This window comes from Electrophorus electricus, chromosome 5, assembly GCF_041902795.1.
Source record: "Electrophorus electricus isolate QZ-2024a chromosome 5, ASM4190279v1, whole genome shotgun sequence".
In the NCBI taxonomy this organism is placed as follows: domain Eukaryota; kingdom Metazoa; phylum Chordata; class Actinopteri; order Gymnotiformes; family Gymnotidae; genus Electrophorus; species Electrophorus electricus.
The window spans coordinates 32197166-32224665 of record NC_137501.1 but is presented as its reverse complement, the minus strand read 5'-3'; the positions used below and the strand labels follow the sequence as shown (position 1 = coordinate 32224665).

General features: G+C 45.6%; 1 protein-coding gene across 14 annotated transcripts in view; it reads right to left on the bottom strand.

The window, feature by feature from the left end:
• The window catches only part of nrxn2b (neurexin 2b), a 582744-nt gene that overhangs the window by 120408 nt on the left and 434836 nt on the right, over positions 1-27500 (bottom strand). Inside the window, exon 1 of one of the 14 annotated variants that reach the window (XM_081714817.1) lies at positions 20380-22063. The exons of 12 other annotated variants lie outside the window; for them this stretch is intronic. In XM_081714817.1, coding sequence (XP_081570943.1) covers positions 20380-20725 — 346 coding nt within the window. In that variant the 5' untranslated portion in view covers positions 20726-22063. Of the gene's footprint in view, positions 1-20379; positions 22064-27500 lie in introns of those variants that run through there. One more of the 14 variants, XM_081714815.1, reaches the window with a different exon arrangement.

Sequence of the window (27500 nt, the reverse complement as noted above, 5' to 3'; positions counted from 1 at the left end):
CCCCTCTCTTCCTCCTCCTCTTATCCTCTCTTCCTCCTCCTCCTCCTCCCCTCTCTTCCTCCTCCTTCTCTCTTCCTCCTCCTCCTCCCCTCTCTTCCTCCTCCTTCTCTCTTCCTCCTCCTCCTCCCCTCTCTTCCTCCTCCTTCCCTCTCTTCTTCCTCCTCCTCCTCTCTTCCTCCTCCTCACAACACTGTGAGTGCATAACACTGTATCCCAAAACCCCTCGTCTACATCTCCATTGATTCTAAAAGGATTGCCACAGAAAGACAATGCCAGGGGGTTGAGGTGGAGAGAGAGAGAGAGAGATTTCCCACTAGTGTGGGGTGGTTAATCACTCTTAAATGACTTCTTCGATCCAGCAGCACACAGGCTGGTATAATTGCTCAGTGCTGTGCTTGGTTAGCTAGCACTAATTAGCACCTCGGACTGCTCTGTAGCTCCCGATCCAACTGGGGGAAAAATCTTTTCCTGTTTGTTCAGGACTGGCTCAGCTCATCAGACAGGGCCTCATCACCAACTCACATCAGTACTGACGCCCTGACAAGTTTGGAGACAGGCATGCTGGGAATGTGAGCTGCACACTACCACTCTGCACACTCCGCCTTTCCACCACAAACAAACAAACAAGGACATCAACAGTGAAAAATCTTCCAGTGTGTTCTGCTCCTCCCTTTCCAGGGAAGGGACAGCAGATCCAGTGATGAGTCAGGCTGAATGTATGATTAATGTCTGATCAAGCAGAGGACATCATTCCCGCACAGATGCTCCCCTGGATGAATGAACCAGTGAATCAGACTGTAAGTCAAATCTAACACAAGGAGCCAGAAAGTCACAAGTTGGGACTCATCACAGTTATGCAGTACCAGGGTCATGCTGCAGGGGGCACCAGGCATTCAACCCTCTGCAGTAACTCAACATCTCCAGTTGCTACAGTAATGAATAGATGCCCCCATCCCCCACCAACCCTCTGTTTGTAATCTTCAAACTGCTGATATCTGAGCAGTCTGAATAAGTCAGTTTAAGATGAACTGTGCAGGTCAGAAACAGACTAATATAATATATAACTAATATAATATCTACATAACATCAGCCCTGTACATGTCTTAGTACACATCCCAGTACAGGCCCCAGTGCACATCCCAGTACACACCTCACATCATTCAAGCCTCCATTAGTCTCTTAGTTGCTCCATAAGAACTCACCTACACAGCACAGACACAGTCCAGATACAGCACAGACACAGTCCAGATACAGCACAGACACAGTCAAGATATAGCACAGACACAGTCAAGATACAGTGCGGACACTGCACAGACACAATCCAGATACAGCGTGGACACAGTCCAGATACAGCGCAAACACAGTCCAGATACAGCACAGACACAGTCCAGATACAGCGCAGACACAGACCAGATACAGCACAGACACAGTCTAGACACAGTCCAGATACAGCACAGACACAGCACAGCCACAGTCCAGATACAGCACCTACACAGCACAGACACAATCCAGATACAGCGCGGACACTGCACAGACACAGTCCAGATACAGCACAGACACAGTCCAGATACAGCACAAACACAGTCCAGATACAGCGCAGACACAGTCTAGACACAGTCCAGATACAGCGCAGACACAGTCCAGATACAGCACAGACACAGTCCAGATACAGCACAGACACAGTCCAGACACAGCACCTACTCACCTACACAGCGCAGACACAGTCCAGATACAGTGCGGACACTGCACAGACACAGTCCAGATACAGCACAGACACAGTCTAGATCTTGCACAGACACGGTCGAGATACAGCGTGGACACTGCACAGACATGGTCCAGATACAGCGCAGACACAGTCCAGATACAGCGCAGACACAGTCCAGGTACAGCACAGACACAGCACAGACACAGCACAGACACAGTCCAGACACAGCGCAGACACAGCACAGACACAGTCCAGATACAGTGCGGACACTGCACAGACACAGTCCAGATACAGCGCGGACACTGCACAGACACAGTCCAGATACAGCACAGACACAGCACAGACACAGTCCAGACACAGCGCAGACACAGCACAGACACAGTCCAGATACAGTGCGGACACTGCACAGACACAGTCCAGATACAGCACAGACACAGTCCAGAAAATGCACAGACACGGTCGAGATACAGCGTAGACACAGTCCAGATAGAGCATAGACACAGTCCAGATACAGCACAGACAGCGCAGACACAGTCCAGATAATGCACAGACACGGTCGAGATACACCGTAGACACAGTCCAGATAGAGCATAGACACAGTCCAGATACAGCACAGACAGCGCAGACACAGTCCAGATAATGCACAGACACGGTCCAGATACAGCACAAACACAGTCCAGATACAGCGCAGACACAGTCTAGACACAGTCCAGATACAGCGCAGACACAGTCCAGATACAGCACAGACACAGTCCAGATACAGCACAGACACAGTCCAGACACAGCACCTACTCACCTACACAGCGCAGACACAGTCCAGATACAGTGCGGACACTGCACAGACACAGTCCAGATACAGCACAGACACAGTCTAGATCTTGCACAGACACGGTCGAGATACAGCGTGGACACTGCACAGACATGGTCCAGATACAGCGCAGACACAGTCCAGATACAGCGCAGACACAGTCCAGGTACAGCACAGACACAGCACAGACACAGCACAGACACAGTCCAGACACAGCGCAGACACAGCACAGACACAGTCCAGATACAGTGCGGACACTGCACAGACACAGTCCAGATACAGTGCGGACACTGCACAGACACAGTCCAGATACAGCACAGACACAGCACAGACACAGTCCAGACACAGCGCAGACACAGCACAGACACAGTCCAGATACAGTGCGGACACTGCACAGACACAGTCCAGATACAGCACAGACACAGTCCAGAAAATGCACAGACACGGTCGAGATACAGCGTAGACACAGTCCAGATAGAGCATAGACACAGTCCAGATACAGCACAGACAGCGCAGACACAGTCCAGATAATGCACAGACACGGTCGAGATACACCGTAGACACAGTCCAGATAGAGCATAGACACAGTCCAGATACAGCACAGACAGCGCAGACACAGTCCAGATACAGCACAGACAGCGCAGACACAGTCCAGACACAGCGCAGACTCAGCTAGTGATGGAGGGAACAGGAGACGAGTAAAAACATCAGGGAGGAACAGATTATCCCCCCCCCCCCCCGTACAGGCGTTAATCGCAGGAGTAAAGCAGTGTTTTCTCTGCACGGCGTGCAGCGCTGTGGGAAATAAAAGCAGAAAGGGTAACGTAGCGTGACATTCACTTCATAGCACCAAGCTAGAGGTCACCCCACGACCGTCTCCATGGAGACGGGGGGGGGGATAAAGTGGAAGAGTAGAGAAGTAGAGAGGAAGAGAGCATCATCGTCATCGTTTTCCTCACTCATCACTCTTTCTTGCTCTCCTTCGTCCCATGACCCACATGGGCTGTGCACGCTGTGCTCTACTGCGGAGGTGATGGGCAGTTCACACTTAAATCTCATAGTCAAGGTTAACGTGGCCCGTTGTGGTGATTAAAGACCAGTACAGTGTCCCCTCTCTAAAAATGAAAAAGCAGAAGAAATGATCATTTTTAGATTTGACATTTAGTGATGTAATGGGCCAATGTAGCATCACTGAGACAAACGTACCTCACTGGTTTCAATGACCATCCAACCTTATATGTGCCAGGTACACAGACATCTAGCCACGCAGTGGGAACGGATACTGCTCTAACAACACAGAGGTGTTATGGTGGTGTGGGTCAAAGGGAAGTCACCACAGAATAAGTCATAGCAAACCGAGTCATGGTGGACCAAGTTAAGGCAGACTGAGTCACAGTGGATTAAGTGACGGAGGATTGAGTTATGGTGGACCATCACAAAGGACCGAGTCCCAACAGTCATGGACGACAGAGTCACAATGGACGGAGTCCTGAGGACAGTGTCACGGTAGACTGTCATGAATTAAGTCACAGCAGACCAAGCCAAAGTAGACGATGGCAGAGTAGCTGGCTTCCTCCAGCTCTGTTGTTTGCGGAGGCAGTAATCAGGCTCCTGACACCAGGGAGGCATTTCAGAGGCTGGTGTGCAAATTTTGAGGATTTTTGCTGAAAGACTCTGATGGCCCAATCACACAGCATTATTATGGTAATAAATGGTCACCATCTCTGCAAAAAAGGTAGAAATTGCTTTACAGATGCATCTTGGAACCTTTAGACTGGGAAAATTCCACTGGGATAATATATATATATATAAAATATCAAAGAATATTGAATATGATTACAGGGCTAAAATGCAACAGTGCATTGTGTGTGCGTGTGTTTCTGGGAGCTGGGGGAGAATGACAGCATTATCCGTATGGGCTCCTGAGCGCTGGGCTGGTTGAGACACAGGTCAGGCTAACGTGTCCTCACGGCTCCTGCACAGCAGCCGTCCAGGTGGACTCATCCGGTAGGACAGGAAGAGCTCCATCCAGCCCTCTGTCCCACAGGTTGGAAGGACAGAACACAAATCTCAGAGCTGACCAATACTTCAGCTCTGGGGGCTGGCAAGAAGAGAAAAAGAACCCAACGGTCTGTCTCCTGAGGGCCTGAGACACTGATGCAGAAGAGACAGAGGGAGAGAGATGGAGAGAGCGAGATAGAGAAAGAGAGATGGAGAGAGCGAGATAGAGAAAGAGAGATGGAGAGAGCGAGTGGCTGAACACAAGCAAGAGGTACAGTGATGTATTTGTGATGTATTTGTGCTCTGTGAGTGTGTGGCTGATGTATTTGTGATGTATTTGTGCTCTCTGAGTGTTTGCCTGATGTATTTGTGCTCTGTGAATGTGTGGCTGATGTATTTGTGATGTATTTGTGATATGAGCATGTGGCTGATGTATTTGTGAAGTATTTGTGCTGTGTGAGCGTGTGGCTGATGTATTTGTGAAGTATTTATGATATGTGAGTGTGTGGCAGGTGTGTGTGTGCTCTGTGAGTGTGTGGCTGATGTATTTGTAATGTATTTGTGATATGAGCATGTGGCTGATGTATTTGTGAAGTATTTATGATATGTGAGTGTGTGGCAGGTGTGTGTGTGCTCTGTGAGTGTGTGGCTGATGTATTTGTGATGTATTTGTGATATGAGCATGTGGCTGATGTATTTGTGAAGTATTTATGATATGTGAGTGTGTGGCAGGTGTGTGTGTGCTCTGTGAGTGTGTGGCTGATGTATTTGTGATGTATTTGTGCTCTGTGAGTGTGTGTGTGGTGGCTGGTATTGGAGACAGCAGTCTCAGAGGGGGCGGCTTGTAATTTGGAGGGAAGCAGTGAAGTGTAATTACCTTTGGAAAGCATTCATTAGATGTGTGCTAAATATAGCAGTGGAGAACTCCCGTACAGATCACACTATGGTATCGACTTCCCACAACATTCGAGCACCCACTACATATGTACAGAAATATAGAATGTACCACTACCACTAATGTACCATGGAGCACACGAGACCGTCATATCACAAACTCTGAATATGGGAATGAAGGTACGTGAAATAGCTTCCATGTCAAGACTCCAAATCTTGAATATGTTTTGTTCTTAATGGTATGTTCATTTAAGGGTCCAAGAGAATTGTTATTTTGCAAATGCACAGAATTCAACGTGCTTCAGACAAAACGGTGAGCGTGGACGCATGTGTGGAAAAGAGCGAGATTTATTATGGGCAAATCCAAAATACAAAACAAGGGTTAGGATAAACGAAGGCAAACAAGAGTATCAGGCTATAACAAGATGCTAGAGAAACTTTGGGCTAAGAAACACGAAGGCACGGAGTACAAACTTAACAAACAATGATTCAAAACGATATGTATGCACGGAGTCAAGAAACATGCACTATGACCAGCAACCACAGAGGGCTCAAGACAAAACTACGGAATGGAACTAAAGTACACAAGGCAGGGAAAAACACGGAGCATAGACGCTGGGAGGGACTGATCATGACATCAGACAACAATCCTCCTAGATTGTCAGACACACTTTGCACCCTGGCCGCTCATGTATGGAGAGATCTGCAGACTTGCTGTCCTGGATCATTTTGCAAAGAAAAGCTATTTTAACGCGGTAGTGTTGGGTATGCCTGCTTCTACAGACCAGTAGACCACAGCTACACAGACCGGTAGACCAACTAGCACAGTGATACAGACCTATAGACCACAGTGACACAGACCTGTACACCGCCTACCGCAGTGACACATACCTGTAGACCACCTACCACAGGTACACAGACCTGTAGACCACAGTGACACAGACCTGTAGACCACAGTGACACAGACCTGTAGACCACCTACCACAGGTACACAGACCTGTAGACCACAGGTACGCAGACCTGTAGACCACCTACCACAGGTACACAGACCTGCCCCACCTGCACTCCCAGGGTCCAGACTAAGTTAAGGCCCAGCTGTGCTATCTGCACACACACACACACGTCTCACACAGCTAACTAATGCTGCATGCGGTTCCCACTGTCCTCAAGTACAGGTCAGGAGGCTGTGTGAGGACGTGGGGACGAAGCCATCCTGTTTCTCCTCCGCTTGTCCAGGTCAAAGCCATTTTAACAAGAGCCTGTTTATTTTTACCGTAGAAATGATCACCCTTGTGCCCTAGCTACCCAGAAAATCTCTGGAGCATAATAATTCAGTTATTAATGACAGCAGAGATGGGAGAGAGAGACGAGTGTGTGTGTGTGTGTGTGTGTGTGTGTGTGTGTGTATGTGTGTGTGTGTGTGTGTGTGTGTGTGTGTGAGTGGGGGGGGGTTAGTATTAAAAGGCTGTTGGATGATTTCGTGCCGTTTCTTCGGAGACTGTTTAAGGTTCTAGATGAGATCTCACACACGGAGATTCTTCAAAACATGAGTGCTTTACGCGTCAATGGCAGGGTTGATAAAGATGCATAATCCTGTCAGTCTGGGTTTAATAGGTTTTTTAGATTCTTCATCTGGTGGACTGATGTGTGTGTGTTTTGAAGAGAGAGAGTGTGAAGTGTACCGCACCCTGCTCACAGCGCACACGCACTTTTATCTCTACAAATGTATTTGGGTTTAGATCAGCTTTACCAGGTGCCGACCAGAGAGTGACACACGTCACTGTACCTACCAGAGAGACACACGTCACTGTACCTACCAGAGAGACACACGTCACTGTACCGACCAGACAGACACACGTCACTGAACCTACCAGAGAGACACACGTCACTGTACCGACCAGAGAGACACACGTCACTGAACCGACCAGAGAGACACACGTCACTGTACCGACCAGAGAGACACACGTCACTGTACCGACCAGAAAGACACACGTCACTGAACCTACCAGAGAGACACACATCACTGTACCGACCAGAGAGACACACGTCACTGTACCGACCAGAAAGACACACGTCACTGAACCTACCAGAGAGACACACATCACTGTACCGACCAGAGAGACACACATCACTGAACCAACCAGAGAGACACACGTCACTGAACCTACCAGAGAGACACACGTCACTGTACCGACCAGAGAGACACACGTCACACGTCAAATTTCTGAGAAAGGCTGTCCTCCACCGTCCTGCTGTTGTCCTGCTTAGCTCTGCCCCTCAGAAGTCCTGTCTAACAGCCCGATATGTGACCAGGTTCTGTACGTCCTTGCAGTGGGAAGCCTGTTGTGTTTCTCTTCAGTCCGGGTCTCACCCCCCCCCCACGGCACCTGCCTGTTGATGGTTACTGTGTTGCACCATACAAAATATGTGACATGTTATTTAATTCCTATTTATAAAATCACTGTGCTAATTATTTGGTATATTCACCAGCGCCTAAATCAAAACTGACATGAGGCCATACATATTAAAGAGCCAGGCGAAGTGACAGATGACTGACTAACCCCGGTCCTGAGACCAGTACTACGCCAAAAACTGACTTGCCAACATCATATGCAAATATACAAAATATGTTAACTCCATATGTCACGCAGACAGTAAAATACATTTATGAATGGTGCTATTTCAGCTAATGTTATGTTAAATCTGGTGATACGTTTTATGAATTTGGCCCTGCATGAGACATGTATGTTTGTTTGTTTGTGTGTGTGTGTGTGTGTGTGTGTGTGTGTGTGTGTAGGGTGGAGGGGTAGTGTAATTATTACCAGTGTATGTCTAAATGTGGTGTGTCAGTCATTTTACCGACTGTGTGCTCCCTCATAAGTAATGATTTCAGTTCCTTTTATCTTCTGTAAAACAAGCCATAATACTAATCGCAGGTTATATTAATCCTGTGCAAATTGACATGTGTAAATATTCCATCATATCCGGTGGAAAAGGAGACGTTTAGAGGAGGCGTTTAGTTTGGATGGCACAAATACCTTGGGTATAGTCTTACATGGATACGTTATTTAATAATTTATTCAGCATAGTTAATAATAATGTTGGTGGGTAATATTTCATATTTTAATTATTTATATTGTTATTTGACCCTGCAGTTGATGCTGTGTACCCTTCATCACCAGAGAGAACAAACCTCTTCTGGGAGACAGATGTGCAAGATGGTCACGTCAGCAGTACCTGGACTGGACTGGACGCCCCGAACAGTCCAGTTATGAACAGTGTAAACCACATATGACGTAGGTTTACTATATGGTGTAGGTTTAGTATGACATAGGTTTACTATATAGTGTCGGATTATGACGTAGGTTTACTATATTGTGTAGGTTTAGTATGACATAGGTTTACTATATAGTGTGGGATTATGACGTAGGTTTACTATTTTGTGTAGGTTTAGTATGACATAGGTTTACTATATAGTGTGGGATTATGATGTAGGTTTACTATATGGTGTAGGTTTAGTATGACATAGGTTTACTATATAGTGTGGGATTATGATGTAGGTTTACTATATGGTGTAGGTTTAGTATGACAGGTTTACTATATAGTGTGGGATTATGACGTAGGTTTACTATATGGTGTAGGTTTAGTATGACATAGGTTTATTATATGGTGTAGGTTTAGTATGACGTAGGTTTACTATATGGTGTAGGTTTAGTATGACGTAGGTTTACTATATGGTGTAGGTTTAGTATGAAGTAGGTTTACTATATGGTGTAGGTTTAGTATGACGTAGGTTTACTATATGGTGTGGGATTATGACGTAGGTTTACTATATGGTGTAGGTTTAGTATGACATAGGTTTACTATATAGTGTGGGATTATGATGTAGGTTTACTATATGGTGTAGGTTTAGTATGACAGGTTTACTATATAGTGTGGGATTATGACGTAGGTTTACTATATGGTGTAGGTTTAGTATGACATAGGTTTACTATATGGTGTAGGTTTAGTATGACGTAGGTTTACTATATGGTGTAGGTTTAGTATGAAGTAGGTTTACTATATGGTGTAGGTTTAGTATGACGTAGGTTTACTATATGGTGTAGGTTTAGTATGGCGTAGTAAAATTACATTACTCCACCTCCCCATGTAAAACTAACCCCGTCCGAATAGGGCTTAATTGTGTGTGTGTTTTTGTGTGTGTGTGTGTGTGTGTGTGTGTGTGTGTATGTGTGTGTGTGTGTGTGTGTGTTTGCATGGCAGATTGAAGACGTTAATGAGTGTAGATCTTGGTGTTTACTGTGAGCTGCTGTTTGAACTTTGTGTGTGAACATATTTGGCCACCAAAGCCTGATTCTGATTCTGAATCTGATTTGCATTCTGAATCTGAATCTGACTCAACCATGCTGATCTAATTCTCTCTTCAGCCTCTTTCCTGACTCCTGAGGTCAGTCTCCATTCATCTTCTCTGTATCCCGCCACTGAAACAGCCGAAGCCCTAACCTGCTTTACCACACAAACTCACTCAGTGCTGCAGACGTGGAAGATAGGAGACAACTAATACTGAACAAGTATCCAACCGTCAAACACTGCAGCACAAGACACTGGAGTCCAAAGCCCACAGTTACTGTCAGTTTGAAACATAAAACACAATTACCACTGAGTGACTTTAATGGTAATTTCACTGCGAGTTATACTGTGTATGACTATGTATGTGACGAATAAACCAAACTTGAACTTGAACTTGAACTAATGTAGTGAATCTGTTAAACTCCAGTCTAATGTGAAGGTGTTCAGAGACTGAGTGCAGAGGCGTGAACACACACACACTGACATCAAGCTGCATCTGGAATATTACAAATAAAAAAGATTCCAGAGAATACTGCTGACATTAAAGGCCCAGATTTCCTTTAAGCGTTGGTGGCCAGTGACATGGGGAAAACAAGCCTATCACAGCTCTCAGTAGGAGCGCCGTTACTGCTCCAAACTTCCTGTTGTTCACAGTATTAGAAACGGGTTTACTGGCAGGTGCTTTATTCCGACTGGTTTATCAGTAATGCTGTCTGGAACAGGCTTCTCTGGTCCCCATCCAGAATTTATCTTAACTGAACACGTTTGTTGTCATTTTAATGCAAATGTTCAGCGTGTGTTTAGAATAAAGACTCCTGAAGCCACACACACGCTGAAACTCCCGTTGCTTTCAGAAATCGAACCCTCTTGGTTATCAAAGGCAACAACCTGCACACTACCTGAAGGAAACCAGTGATAAGCCAGTGATCTGGGCGTCTGCTTCAGATACTGCAAGAGGCAGCAGGTGCCAATGTTGCATCCGTTCTGCAGACCCACAGAGAGGGCAGCGTTGAAGGAAGTCCTGCCTTTGCCAATTTGATAAAGTCACTGTGAGCTGAAGGACGCATGAGCCAATGGGCATGTGAGCTGAAAGATGTGTGAGATGAAGGACACGTGAGATGAAGTGCACGTGAGCAAACACAGTGAGTTATCGCTCACCGTTTCAGCACAACTTTACATCTTACACACATCTTACACATCTCACTGTCAACTTTTACAGGTTTTTATACCTCTGTGTGTGTGTGTGTGTGTGTGTGATCAGGGTTCCTGTGGAAGGCTCTGTAGCAGTCAGACATGCTATTCCTCCATATAAGTCAGCAGCAACAGAAATGATCCAATAAGTTGTTAGAGGGGTTTGACAGAATCACACAGGTGACACAGTACACTAGAACACTGAAAACAATTAACTGGTTTTAATCTGTTCTCTGAACTCTACTGAAGCACTGGGTATGGCAGAAGGGAGGTGACACTTTCTGGGTTATGACTATCACAGACTCCACCATCACATGTGCTCATTATAAATGCAAATGTCAACAAAAGTCACTAGGACAGACAGACAGGAAGACAGACTACGAGAGGATGCATAATCTATATTCCTCTAATCCCTGTAGTTCTCTTTAGGGACTCTCCTCAGTCAGGTTAGTTTCATCAGCACTGCAGTAACCCTAACCCTAACCCTAACCCTAACCCTACTAACCCTACCCCTAACTAACCCTAACCCTACTAACCCTACCCTAACCCTATCCCTAACTAACCCTAACCCTACTAACCCTACCCTAACCCTATCCCTAACTAACCCTAACCCTACTAACCCTAACTCTAACCTTATCCCTAACCCTATCCCTAACTAACCCTACCCTAACTAACCCTATCCCTAACTAACCCTAACCCTACTAACCCTACCCTAACCCTATCCCTAACTAACCCTAACCCTACTAACCCTAACTCTAACCCTATCCCTAACTAACCCTATCCTTAACTAACCCTAACCCTACTAACCCTACCCTAACTAACCCTACCCTAACCCTATCCCTAACTAACCCTATCCTTAACTAACCCTAACCCTACTAACCCTACCCTAACTAACCCTACCCTAACCCTATCCCTAACTAACCCTACCCTAACCCTATCCCTAACTAACCCTACCCTAACCCTATCCCTAACTAACCCTACCGTAACTAACCCTATCCCTAACCCTATCCCTAACCCTATCCCTAACTAACCCTACCCTAACCCTATCCCTAACTAACCGTACCATAACTAACCCTAACTAACCCTATCCCTAACTAACCCTACCCTAACTAACTCTACCCTAACTTTATCCATAACTAACCGTACCCTAACCCTAACTTTAACCCTACCCTAACTAACCCTAACTAACCCTACCCTAACTAATGCTAACTAACTAACCCTAACTAATTCTATCAGTGACTGATGTGGATCTCAGTCCACCACTCCTAAGTTAAGGCTACACATCCCCATTATGAGAATCACAAAGGCATAAACATGTCAGGTAGTTATTATCCTCGAGGCTTGGACATGTGTTCTGGGTACTGTGTGTGTTTAAGCGATTAATGTGGTTATTTTTAGAGGCTCATTACTATTCTCCAGATCTCTGCATGTACCCTGTAAACAAGGCCAGTAATCAAAGGAGCATGATGGAAATCTTCCTCAGCTGAGACACATCTGAGACACATCTGAGACACATCTGACACGTAGCCATGTGGGTCCTCACCCTTTCACCTCTCATCTCACTCTTTTTTATTAAAAAAATTAAAACAGTCTCAAAAATGTCTGAAAACCCGAGTTTACTATGTAAATGAGTTTAGTATGTCAATGAGATTATTATGTAAAGTTTATGTAAATGAGCTTAGTATGAGAAACACAAATGTTCACTACATGTTTACCAAAGTTTACCAAGAGCACATGAGGAGGAGAGAGAGAAAAGCCAGGGCAGGTGGAGGACGGCAGGCGTGTGCGGAGACCTCAACACCACGCTGGCGGGGTCCCGAGAGTACACGGGGACAGACCCTCGGACCACCGGACGCAGCGCATTCCATGAAGACACCTGAGGGATGGTTGCCATGGGTAACGAGGGCAGAGATGTGTGTGTGTGTGTGTGTGTGTGTGTGTGTGTGTGTGTGTGTGTGTGTGTGTGTGTATAGCTAGCATTGAATAGCCTAAGAGGTTATAGAAGCTGAGGGAGTAGGTTTAAAAAGTGATCACTGACAACAAAAAGTAAAGTTGTGTGTGTGTGTGTGTGTGTGTGTGTGTGTGTGTGTGTGTGTGTGTGTGTAGGCCACAGTCAGTGACAGCAGTAAAAATGTGAGACTCTGACACTGCATAGAAATAAGAGTCTGCTATAATGAATAATCCTTGTCACACACAAACACACACCTATATTTGTGGAGCATTATAATATATTATTGTAGCTGCTTATAATATATTATTGTATTGCTATGTCTACATCTAAGCCTAAACTCAACCTTAATCACGACAACCTTTTGGTCTAAAAGGTTGGCTGATCCAAAGGAAGGCTGATAAACCCTAATCAAATTTAAAAAGCTAAAAAGGAAACTTTGTCATGTCATGGGGTTATTTGGCCTGTACAGACACACACACACACACACACACACACACACACACACACCCCTGCGTCACTAACACACAGGTCTGTCATCTATTCATGGATGTGACACATCTTGAATGTGTAATTACTGAAGCTGTGCAGGTAATGAAGGCAGGCTAGTGTGTGAAATGACACACACCATCTCCTGTTTACATCCAGATGTCAGGACACACAACACACAGCCCCTGAGGAGAACAAACACATACACACACACACACACACACACACACACACACACACACACACACACCACACACCACACAGCCCCCGAAGACAACATACTACACACAGCACACACACACACACACACACACACACACACACACACACAAACACACAACAGACAGCTCCTGAAGAGAACACATTTCACACAACAACACAGCGCAAGACACACTACACACAACATGCCATATTTCCGGTACAGCAGAGGTATATGCACAGACTCACACGCGCATGTACACACACACAAAGGTTACATACACCCACACATGTTCACACACGCACAAGGTTACATATACCCACGCAACTTCACACACACACCAATGCCAAACAATGCTGTATGTACAGCCTTCAGCATCAATACTCACTCTGTCTCTCTTCCTGTCAAGAAATCAAAATGGCCACTTCTGAAACTGTTGGCCTCCCATCATGCAAGTGAAGAGAAACCAAAAGATGGGAAAAGAAAAACCTGAATTAAACAGCTAATATAGGAGAGTGAAGCCATCAGAGATCCAGCCGGCCAGCAGGCAATTAAGGGCACAGCGGAGGTATTAAGGACACACCAGTGGTACTAAAGGCACATAAACCACATCACTGTCATTAGTTAATAAAAACAAAACACCTCACTGTCATTAGTTAATAGGAACAAACACCCCACTGTCATTAGTTATTAAAAACAAAACACCTCACCGTCATTAGTTATTAAAAACAAAACACCTCACTGTCATTAGTTATTAAAAACAAAACACCTCACTGTCATTAGTTAATAAAAACAAAACACCTCACTGTCATTAGTTAATAGGAACAAACACCCCACTGTCATTAGTTATTAAAAACAAAACACCTCACCGTCATTAGTTAATAGGAACAAACACCCCACTGTCATTAGTTATTAAAAACAAAACACCTCACCGTCATTAGTTAATAGGAACAAACACCCCACTGTCTTTAGTAATTAAAAACAAAACACCTCACCGTCATTAGTTAATAGGAACAAACACCCCACTGTCTTTAGTAATTAAAAACAAAACACCTCACCGTCATTAGTTATTAAAAGCGCCTCAGTCTTTAGTTAATAGGAACAAACACCTCAATGTCTTTAGTAATTAAAAACAAAACACCTCACTGTCATTAGTTAATAGGAACAAACACCCCACTGTCTTTAGTAATTAAAAACAAAACACCTCACCGTCATTAGTTAATAGGAACAAATACCTCACTGTCATTAGTTAATAGGACCACACACCTCACTGTCATTAGTTAATAGGACCACACACCTCACTGCCATCAGTTAATAGGACCACACACCTCACTGTCATCAGTTAATAGGACCACACACCTCACTGTCATCAGTTAATAGGACCACACACCACACTGTCATTAGTTAATAGGACCACACACCTCACTGTCATCAGTTAATAGGACCACACACCACACTGTCATTAGTTAATAGGACCACACACCTCACTGTCATCAGTTAATAGGACCACACACCTCACTGTCATCAGTTAATAGGACCACACACCTCACTGTCATCAGTTAATAGGACCACACACCTCACTGTCATCAGTTAATAGGACCACACACCACACTGTCATTAGTTAATAGGACCACACACCTCACTGTCATCAGTTAATAGGACCACACACCTCACTGTCATCAGTTAATAGGACCACACACCTCACTGTCATCAGTTAATAGGACCACACACCTCACTGTCATCAGTTAATAGGACCACACACCTCACTGTCATCAGTTAATAGGACCACACACCTCACTGTCATCAGTTAATAGGACCACACACCTCACTGTCTTTAGTAATTAAACTATCTGCCATGAAGTCGCAGGCATATTATAATTTGCTTCCATTTAACCCCTTTGCTGGACAAAACCACGTGAGCACACTTGGAACTTTGCTACCTTTGTCAATTGCCAAACATTATTTCAGAGCCATGCCAAAGAAATGAGTAATAGATCAGGAAGGAGGGAACGTATGCGCGACAGAAACTGAGGGTGAAGGAGAACAGTTTCAGGAAGAGAATGTCCTCGGATATGTGCATGGGACTAGATTAAATGTTTCCTGCCACAGCCAGCAAACTGTACTGTTTACGTTACGTTACTGCACTGTGAGTGGAAATGTAAACTCAGACCTCCACCCTAAACTCAGTATTTCATCCCTTTATTCTGAGGGGAAAAAACATACTTTTGGTATTCAGTGGAAACGTTTCATCACAGCAATTAAAACGTTAAAATACAGCAGTCACAATCATTCGTGTTTCATGCTACTTCAAGCCTAAAAAACATATTTTCACAATGAATATATATCATCTCTGCAGTGGGAAATTCTCTGATATGAATTCTAGTTTATATCTCCGACCCCTAATCAGGGAAACAGGATTCCACTACATCCCACGGAAGGGGGAACGTCCCTCGCCCGTCACCATAGCAACAAGCTGCACTGAATCAGCAACCCACCAGATTTGTTTAGCAGCCAACTGATGGCATCTTTAGCCAAGTGGTGCCATATTATGCTGATGTGTGACATCAGACAGTGATCAGACGGTACAGGTAATCAGACGATCCAGGTGAGCCCATGCCCATGTGAGCACATGGCTCCACAAGCAGTTTCCTTTAGCCCTCATATCAGACTTTGGGCTGGAGGGCTTCTACACTCTGGCTGTTCTACTGGCTGTTTTGAAAGGAAAGCTGAACCTTGGGACTCCACTGAGGGACGTGGCTTCATGTCCACAGGTTGAGAAGAAAAGAGACAGTGAGCTCCTGCAATGTAATGGACAATCAAACTGCAATTACTCCAAACCACAGCAGGACAGCATGACAGTGGGACAGCAGGACAAGCCCAGCAGGTTAATGCTTGCTGTTTGCTACACTCTCATCTGAAATAAAGGCTGACCGTGTTCGTACAGCCTCTCCATCTCATGCTCAGATACACAGATTCATCTCCTTCTGAGGAGGAAGCAGAAACAGCTCTCCTGGTACAAGCTGATTGGTCAGTGAATATTCCACTTTCAGCACTTCTGCTCAAGAAAGAAAACATTACAGCTGAGGAAACTTAGCCTACAGCTCCTTCAAGAAGGTTCTTCTGAATATATCACACACACACACACACACACATACACACACACACACACTCAGGTTCTTCTGAATATATATCACTCACACACACACACACAGACACACAACACTGATCTACCCCCATATCTGCCCCCCCTTACAGACACACAACATTGATCTACCCCCATATCTGCCCCCCCTTACAGACACACAACACTGATCTACCCCATATCTGCCCCCCTTACAGACACACAACACTGATCTACACCTATATCTGCCCCCCCCTTACAGACACACAACACTGATCTACCCCCATATCTGCCCCCCCTTACAGACACACAACACTGATCTACCCCCATATCTGCCCCTCCTTACAGACACAAAACACTGATCTACACCCATATCTGCCCCCCCTTACAGACACACAACACTGATCTACCCCCATATCTGCCTCCACCTTCTGTCATGTTAATACTAACTGCAGTGATCCTGTTTAGATCTTGTAGTCCAGAAGTTCACTTATATAAAAATGTGCAACATAAGGTTTCATAGTAAAGCACTGCAAAATCTGCAGCCGCCCAGCCCCAGGAGGAGGAAGACGAGGTAGAGGAGGATGAAATATTGCCCTTGATGATCTCCCCACTCAGACACAGAAAAGAAGTGTCCATGTGCACTTGCGTCAGCAAGCAGTGCAGGAGTGTGAGGGTGTGTTCACACAGCATGAGTGTGAGGGTGCGTTCACCCAAGCGGGAGTGTGAGGATGCGTTCACACAAGCGGGAGTGTGAGGGTGCGTTCACACAGCAGGAGTGTGAGGGTCTGTTTACACACTCAATCCTTTCTTTTCCTCTACACCACACACTGATTTGTCATTTGGATGGCGGTGTGAACAGCAGAAGCCACACTGAATCTGTCATTTTCAGTTCTGATTTGGGCCTCTTTCATATGTAGTACTGAAGGCCAACGATATCAGTGAGGCTGGATTTCAGTGGTGGGACAGTCAGAGAGCATTTTACTGGTTGCTTCATTTTATCACTTTTGTCTGTAGCAGCAGTTGTCTAATCATATTTAAGGAACTACAAGCTTGTAGCATTGCATGTTTCTAGTGATGTAATTAGGGTGCACAATAAAATTACAGGTAAATTAATGAATCATTTGTTGTTCAGGTAAATTAACGAATATTTTGTTGTTCAGATAAATTAATTAATTTCTTGTCCTTCAGTGTCTGCAGGATATGTTTTTCCAGTTTTGCGGCCGGTCTCCACTGCGGTCTCCACGGCTCACCTCTGGAGGACATTCAGCACTGAGTCTGTGTGGGTCAGTTGAGGAGGGTGATCCGTCCACACTAATGTCAGCTAGAAATCACATTAAAACACTATTTTGAACAGTCTAAAAAAAATAAAATAAAAAAAATCTGATTTTGGGCCATGCTGTGTGACCACAGCCCAGGTATCCGGGCTGCTGGGAAAGACAAAGAAAGCAAACAGACAAATACAATCCAAGGAGCGCAAACAGCCTGCGCAGTGGGAAAGAGATGAGGGAGAAAACAAACAAACAAAAAACAAAACAAAGCCACAAGGTTATGGAAGGGCAAGGGCCTGGCATACACAGAGCAGAAAGTAGAGACCAGTCCCTTAGAGACCAGCCCCTCAGAGACCAGGCCCTCAGAGACCAGTCCCTTAGAGACCAGTCCCTCAGAGCCCAGCCCTTTTGTGACCAGTCCCTCAGAGCCCAGCCCCTTATAGACCAGTCCCTCAGAGCCCAGCCCCTCAGAGACCAGGCCCTCAGAGACCAGCCCCTTAGAGACCAGCCCCTTAGAGACCAGTCCCTCAGAGCCCAGTCCCTTAGTGACCAGTCCCTCAGAGCCCAGCCCCTTAGTGACCAGTCCCTCAGAGCCCAGCCCCTTAGAGACCAGCCCCTCAGAGACCAGTCCCTCAGAGCCCAGCCCCTTAGAGACCAGTCCCTCAGAGTCCAGCCCCTTAGTGACCAGTCCCTCAGAGCCCAGCCCCTTAGAGACCAGTCCCTCAGAGCCCAACCCCTTAGAGACCAGTCCCTCAGAGCCCAGCCCCTTAGAGACCAGTCCCTCAGAGCCCAGTCCCTTAGTGACCATTGCCTAGGAGTCCCTCCCTTATGGACCATCGCGTTAGAGACCATTCCCTTTGGTTTCCATGAGGTGCTCAGTGTCCTGGATACTCCCCTCCAGGTTCCCCCCCCCCCCCCATTGGCCTGATTCACCAAACAGACTTGGGCTGGTGGACGGAGACAAAGAGTGTTTCTGTGTTAATTATGTAAATTTATACTGCTCAACAACTGGAGATGCGTGAGAAGTCTAATCCAATTGTATGAGCAAGCTGCGTAAAAGTAAAGACTGGAGGAACAGGACGTTGAGGAGAAAAAGAGTGAGAGAGGAGGAGGAGGAGGAAAGAGAGAGAGAGAGAAAAGCATGCCATTTTAAAATATGACTACGTGAATAATCATACTTCACTCTCTTTTCTCTGACTGGCCACTGTGCGTGTGTGCACCTCATTCAACCACAATACACAGTATACACATTAGCATCTGTCCTGCATCTATATTGGATGCTATAGGAGGTTGGTGTTTAAATTGAACCATTTTAGGTCCCTATGTGCAGGACTCTTTCTTCCCTTTAGAGGAGTGAAGCGGTAGAAACTGCTGTCAGACCGTTAAAGGACTCAGTGTCCATGGAAGAATAGGAGACATCATAAATCTAACCCAGAGCTGAGCACTAAAGGATGCCAAGAGCCAATCATGTCAATACAGATGGGGCAAAAAGGCCATTGACTGCAGGGTGTGCGCCTGTTTGGCGCGCACAGATTCTCGATCAATTCGGATTATAGCTAAAAGCTGAAGTGGAGGGAGAGTGGACAAGATAAACAAGGGACGAAGAAATGTGGACAGAAGCTGGACAGGAGACAGCAAGAAAAGGAGGGGAAGAGAAAGATGAGAAAGAAAGAGAAAGAAAGAAAGTAACAAAATGTGGAAGAAAGGAAGAAAAGAATGGGATGAGGAGGAAGGACAGAGAAAGAGAGAGAACAAAAGAACCAAAAACATCTGGCTGAGTGGACTTCTCTGTCTACCCTGTCTGTAGCGGCGCTGAGCGATTCTAGGACATCCTAACTAAAAGAAAACATTCCGCCAAAAGCCTTTCTTATATCATCCTTGGGATGTAAGACGCCACTGGGTCTTAGCATGCTGTAACATCCTGTAATGTCTTGAAAACATTCAGGCTACACTAAGGACCCAAAAGTGACAGGTGACTTGCTAGGAAATGTCTTTACTGATCTGCAGCACTCCATCTGATCCTACTGCTGACAGTCTCAGAAGGCTTAAGTTCCTGCTTCCTCTGTCAAGAGGAAGGCTAGTAATGTCAGCACTAAACCAGTGGCCCTTAAGATCAAACTGTGGGGTTCCTCAAGGATCAATATTGGGTCCATCTCAGACTAAAAAAGGAAATTAATCCAGCCTTAGGTCATGACCTCTGACAAGCCTCGTTCTGTGTAGGTCATCAGAAGAGTTCACAAAAAAGTTCCTTTTTCAACCCCCATGGAACGACAAACAAAAACAAGATTGCCAATTAACTTTCTGCAACTTCCAAAGACTAATTTCACAGCAAACAAGCATGGGATCAAAGAGCTAATCAACAACACAGTGTAACAGCGCTAAAAGAAAAAGGTGCAACCTACCGTGGCCCCCACGGGTAAGAAAGGGCATCCTGTTGATGGCAATAGGCACAGTTCCATGTTTATTATGGAAATGGTGAACATGGTGAGTTGTGCTGAGACTAGATGAGACTCTAGCAGAAACAGCGGGACCAGGGAAGGCCAGTAATGACAACAACAGAACCAGGCGCCACAGACTAGGCCAAATTGCATGAGGTGGAGCTGGGGGCGGGGCTGGGGGTGGGGCTGAGGGCGGGGCCTGTGGGGTCACAACCAACCCACTTGCCAGAACAACAGTTCCTAGCTGGCATGGAGAAAAGGCTGGGACTTCCATGCCTTGTCTCCTCACACGACACAAACAAGAAGTCATAATCAGACCAATCTAGGATCCATAATTCCCAGGTTTCCTTTAAGGGGAAAATATTTTAGATATCAGCAGCACGAAACAAGAAACTCCTCAAAAGGACAAAAAATACATGTTTAAAAGAAGAAGAAAAAAAAATCCATCCAAAAAGGAAAAAAGAATCCAGTACTCCGTGGTCCAGGGTGGCAATCCAGCAATGAAACTAATCTATGTCTTATTCCTCTGGAATGTTCTGTAACTCCACAAAAAGCAAAACGCTCTCTAAAAAATGTAAAATGTTCATAAAGACAGTAAGGAAAGTGTACGAGGTAGAAAAAGTAATTAGATAACAGAACCTACGATGCAGTTTCAGTCACCAAAACTGACAGCAACAGGAAAAGCAATGCAATCAAACACCTTCCAAACCTCAGCCGTCCACGGTTAAAGTCGGAGAAGTACGATGTTTTGTAACGAGTGGCGTGTGGCCAAACCTCTGTGGCTCCGTGTGAACAATCTTCAGGCTTCAGATGACGCTACTCTGAATTCTCATCGAAATTCCGATCCATCATCACTCAGCAAAGACCAGCCTCCATTCTCGGTTAATGCTCTTACACCCAGCAGCACACAGAGAGGGTAAACATCGGAGAAGCCAAAGAGCAAAGGGAGAAAACAAGAAAAAAGAGAGATGGGGTGTGAGACGATGCAAGATTATCTCAATCTAGTTTGTGGGGTTTCAGATCCCCAGAGGAGCGCAGAGCGCAGCAAAGTCTGCAGCAGATACAAGCAGGGAGAGAACGTCAAGAGCAGGGAGGGAGAGAGAGAGAGTGGGGGGGGAAAAAAATAACTAAAAGGCACCGGATAGTTGCCCTGCTCTCTCTCTCAGGGAGAAAGGCTCCTGGACCACTGACGGGACAGCCGTAAAGACGAGGACATCCGGACTTCTCTCTTTCCTCTCTGGCTGCTTGACATCACAGCAAAGCGGGGAAGCCACCTCTGGTCCCGCTGCACTCCCGTCGTCTGTGTGCAGGCTGGTGTCGCGCTCCGACGTCTGTGCGCTCAGTCCGGGTGCTCCTGTGCCTGCTGGTTGCCGGGCAGCGGCTGAGAGGCTGTAGCGAGCGCGCGAGAGCTGGAGTCTGCCGCGGCGTCGCCGAGGATGCTAGAGCTGCTGCCTGTTTGGCTCCGAATGCAGAAGCGCTCGGACATTCATGCTAATGAGACGATGAGAGAGGATCCGTTCCCTGGAATGCTGGCACGGATGCGAGATGCAACGGCAGAGAGAGAGAGAGGGATGGGAAGAGTGAGTGAGAGAGAGAGAGAGAGAGAGAGAGAGAGAGAGAGAGAGAGAGAGAGAGAGGGGTAGTGCTGGAGAAGTGTGGCAGTGGTAATGCTGTGACAGGTGTGTGTGTGCTGCTCCTGAGAACACTCAACCTCAGACTGTGATAGATGCAGAGAGGCAGAGAGAGAGAGAGAGAGAAAGGGAGACAGAGAGAGAGAGAGAGAGAGAGAGAGAGAAGGCTGGAGGGAGAGAGAGAGAAAGAGAGAGACAGAGAAGGCTGGAGGGAGAGAAAATGAGAGGGAGGCAGGGAGATGGGGGATTCAGACACCCCTGCTTTCTAACACACACACACACACTCACACACACACACACACTCACACACACACACACACACACACACACACACACACACACACACACACTCCTTCTGGTACACAGTGTATAATCATAAAACCACACAAATGCCACAGATGAAGACAAAGCAAACCCTTAAACGAGAGAACGGTCTACCACACAACCACCCAACAATGCTCTTCATAAAGAGGAGGCAGACACAGAACCTCACTCCCTCTCCCTACCTCTCCCTCTCTCTCTCCCTCTCTCACTCCCTCACACTGACTCTCTCACTCCCTCTCCCTCTCTCTGTCATGCGCTCCCTCTCACTCCCTTTCACACTCACTCTCTCTCATTCCCTCTCCCTCTCTCTCACACGCTCCCTCTCTCTTTTATTCACTCTTACTCCATATCTTTCTTTCTTTCACACAAACACTTATTTACGCATGAACGATCCCTCGACAAAAATAAATAATGTTGTCTCAGTTCAAACTAATGACTGACCTTTCTCCTCATCACTGTGTGCGTGTGCTTAGACTACATTTGGGCTTCCTCCATTTATCAACTATCTCTCCCTCTCTCTCTCCTTCCATCCTCCCTCCCTCTCTTTCTTTTCATCCTCTATCCTCTCTTCCCTCTTTCCTTTCCTCCTCTGTTTCCACACATCTCTTGTCTGTTGAATTTACCCTTTATACCCATGTTTTTTTTTTAATATTTTAAAATTTGCAAACAATAGAGGCCTATACCACACACACCCACACACCACCCCTGGGCCAACCCTTCACACACACACACACACACACACACACACACACACACACACCACCCCAGGGCTAACCCTCCAGACACACACAAACACACCTGTCCTGGACTTATGGAATTATCTCCCATTGACAACAATTCATTGGCCCAGCACAGAGGAAGTGAGGCATGTCTGAGTATTTGTGTTCAGTTACATGTCTGAGTTTTGGTGTTCAAATAGACACAGGCTCACTCAGAGGCCTTTTCCAGTTCCCGGAGGGCATCCCTGACCACCAGACCCATAGATCCAGAGACACAGGACAGTCTACATGCGGGGAGAGGACGGATGTTGATTGGCAGGTGGCAGGACAGCAGTCATCAGGGACTCCTGCACATGGACCACCATGGCAATGGAGAAGGAAAAATTCCAGAGCAGAATCATCTCAGACTGGAACAGACTCTGCATTGCAGGACTCTACTTATTAAGCTTGGTAGCCGTGGGATAATATTCAGATGTCCTGTAATGAGGTATTATTGAAGGAATACTACACATCACTGAAGAAAACCTTAAACAGAACTATGGAAGAGTGGAATTCAGAAGTTGTTACAACTTTCCTAAGTTAACTTCCCAACTTGATATTAGACAGTATGAGCTCTCACTATTTAAGAATTTTTTTATCCTTCTCTTTAACATTCATGTTTTGTGTTTATGAAAAACTACATAAACATAGGATTTTGCATCAATTATTCAGATTCTATTGACCTCGAGAAGACCTCAATACCTCAGTATGAAAAAGCTTTGTTCACCAGAAGCAGAAAAACCCAAATAGCTTATTAATCTTTTAATCTATTAATCAGAAACACGTCACATGTCCAAACATACATCATTTTATGTGTCCACTGTACACACTACAGTGCTCTTCATTCAGCTTTTAATAACGGCAACAAACATTTTAATGATGTAGGACAAAATGAACTGGGAATTACAACACATCATTTTAAGGACCAGTTACAATATATTTAGAAATGAGCAATTATAGTACAAGTTCTGAAACTAAAACATGGTCAAATCTGGAACTTAGGGGTTGCTCTGTGTGTGTGTGTGTGTGTGTGTGTGTGTGTGTGTGTGTGTGTGTTTCTGTTGTATTTTTTCAGGCCAGGGGTCTACATGAGTCAGCAGTGTCTTCCAAATAAAGAATGATTCTTCAGTCTATTTTAAACCTAGAACTTATGCAAGAACACACAGAGCTAAAGCAGACAAAGCAGAAGACCCCAGAAGAATATGGAACTGTGGTGAGTTTAACAAACAAAATTAACCCTTTATTGAAGAGAAGTTTAGTGCTACACAGCTGGGACGGAAACAGAAGTTCAGATACTGTAAAGCGCGCAGACACACTGTCCTGCTCATTTACTAATTATCATGTTCAACCTTTAGGAAATGTTGTAATTCATATGAGAGGCAAGTCCTCTGTAAGGGAGGACTCGCTCTCTCTCTCTGAATCACACTTGTTTTGCCAGCACATCATACACATGACTGATCGGTTTGAGATCTGGATAATTTGGAACTCTTTGTCATGTTCCTTAAACCATCCCGAACAGCGTTCACAGAACGGCACGGTGCATTATCCCACTGAAAGAGCCCATTAGGGATACTGCTGCCACAGACGCGTATTTGATCTGTAACGACATGTAGGTAGGTGGTGCGTGCCAAAGGAACATCCCCATGAATGCGAGATCTCCCAGCAGAACACTGCCCAGAGCATCACACTGCCTTCACAAGCTTGCATTCTTCCCAGAGTGCATCCTGGTGTCATCTTTTCCCCACATAAGTGACACACACACCCAGCCATCCACGTTATTTAAACACAACCGTGACTCATCAGGTCACCCCCTCCACTGCATTGTGGTCCCGCACCTGGTGCGATCTGTGGTGGACAGGGGTCACCGTGGGCCCTCTGAACAGTTTACTGTCACACATGCGGTAAACTGATGTTTTCCTGTCATGGCCACCGCTTATTTGTTAAGCAACGTGTGCTGCTGTCCTGGGGGCCTAAAGACTCATGTCCTTTGCTTATCTGACTTGTGACTCGGCTTGTGAGTTAAGACTGGTTACCTGTGGTTCTGTGTCACCTCATGCGAGTGTTTTGCCGTTGGTTCTGATATGGGCTTTCAGAGTATTTTTGTTCTTTGCAGCCTGCAGCTCTTTTGGAGGACATGGAGACACTTGGACCTGGTTCTCTATCCATCACAGTTTGACCCTGGTCAGATCTGTCCTGCATCCAGCACATCAACATCAAGAACAGACTGTTCTGACTAATATCTCACACCCCTTGACAGCTGCTGCTGTAACTGGATATTCAGTGGTATACACCTGCCAATGCTTTTAATGTTGTGGCTAATCAGGATGTGTGTGTGTGTGTGAACTTCGAAGCCCCTATTCAGCACAGATGTTTCTGTACACTACACCAGCCACTTGCTCATGGTGTTCCATGTACGCTGTGCCTGCTAGCATCTTCAATCCTAATGTTATGTTCTGGCTTATATATATGTGCGGTGGTTGAGAACAGGCCAGAGAGGAGGACCTTTATAGACTTCTATAGGTAAACTCTCTATATAAAAGAGACTTATAGAAGTGTGTGTGTGTGTGTGTGTGTGTGTGTGTGTGTAACCTACAGAACCCTCTATCTGTCTTTTACTACAAGCCACCTATACATCTATCCCTGCATTAACTAATTCCGTGATTAACTAATTCCGTGATTAACTAATTCCGTGATTAACTCTTCCCGGCATTCATGTCTTGAAACATCACTTTTGTCTCACCACTATGAGCTGCTAGTTCACACCCTCCAGCTGTGGACAGACATCTGTCTGCACAGATGTGCCTGGATTCGAACACTTCACCCTGGGCAGGCAGATGGCAGGGAGCCGCCCTCCCTCTAGGAGATGGGGCACTAATTCATATAAACAAACAAGACAGACAAACATGCTTTCAACATCAGCATTAATACTTCTGCGAGACACCAGTATGGGCCACTTCAGGGTTATAAGTGCAAACGTACAGTAAACCCTCCCATGGCCACGAGTCAGAGAGTTGTTTGCTACGACTCCCAGATAAGCACCTGCTCAAGCCCATGCCACAGCAGCTTTTTACATCAGTCCTCATTAATGAGTGACTCGCTAATGCCCTGTTTGGGCTGTTGAAGTAATCAACACACTAATCAGATCATCACGCTGAGTGTGTATAGCAGTGGATTTACAGCAGAACTAACTCGCTAATATCACCTCCCACAGATGTGCTCACTACACACAAACCTCCCCCAGAAGTGATCACTATATATGAACCTCCCACAGAAGTGATCACTAAACACGAACCTCACAGATGTGATCATCACACACATACCTCACATATATGATCACCACACACGAACCTCACATATATGATCCCTACACACAAACCTCACAGATGTGCTCACTACACACAAACCTCACATATGTGCTTACTACACACAAGCCCCACATGTGATCACTACACACAAACCTCATATATGTGATCACTACACACAAACCTCCCACAGAAGTGATCACTACACACAAACCTCATATATGTGATCACTACACACAAACCTCCCACAGAAGTGATCACTACACACAAACCTCATATATGTGATCACTACACACAAACCTCCCACAGAAGTGATCACTACACACAAACCTCATATATGTGATCACTACACACAAACCTTCCACAGAAGTGATCACTACGCACAAACCTCACAGATGCGATCACTACACACGAACCTCACAGATGCGATCACTACACACAAACCTCACAGATGTGCTCACTACACACAAACCTCACAGATGTGATCACCACACACATACCTCACATATATGATCACCACACACGAACCTCACAGATGCGATCACTACACACAAACCTCACAGATGTGCTCACTACACACAAACCTCACAGATGTGATCACCACACACATACCTCACATATATGATCACCACACACAAACCTCACATATGTGATCACCACACACAAACCTCACAGATGTGATCACTATACACAAACCTCACATATGTGATCACTACACACAAACCTCACAGATGTGATCACTACACACAAACCTCACAGATGTGCTTACTACACACAAACCCCACATATGTGATCACTACACACAAACCTCATATATGTGATCACTACACACAAACCTCCTACAGAAGTGATCACTACACACAAACCTCACAGATGTGATCACCGCACACAAACCTCACAGATGCGATCACTACACACGAACCTCACATATGTGATCACTACACACAAACCTCACAGATGTGATCACTACACACAAACCTCACAGATGTGCTTACTACACACAAACCCCACATATGTGATCACTACACACAAACCTCATATATGTGATCACTACACACAAACCTCCTACA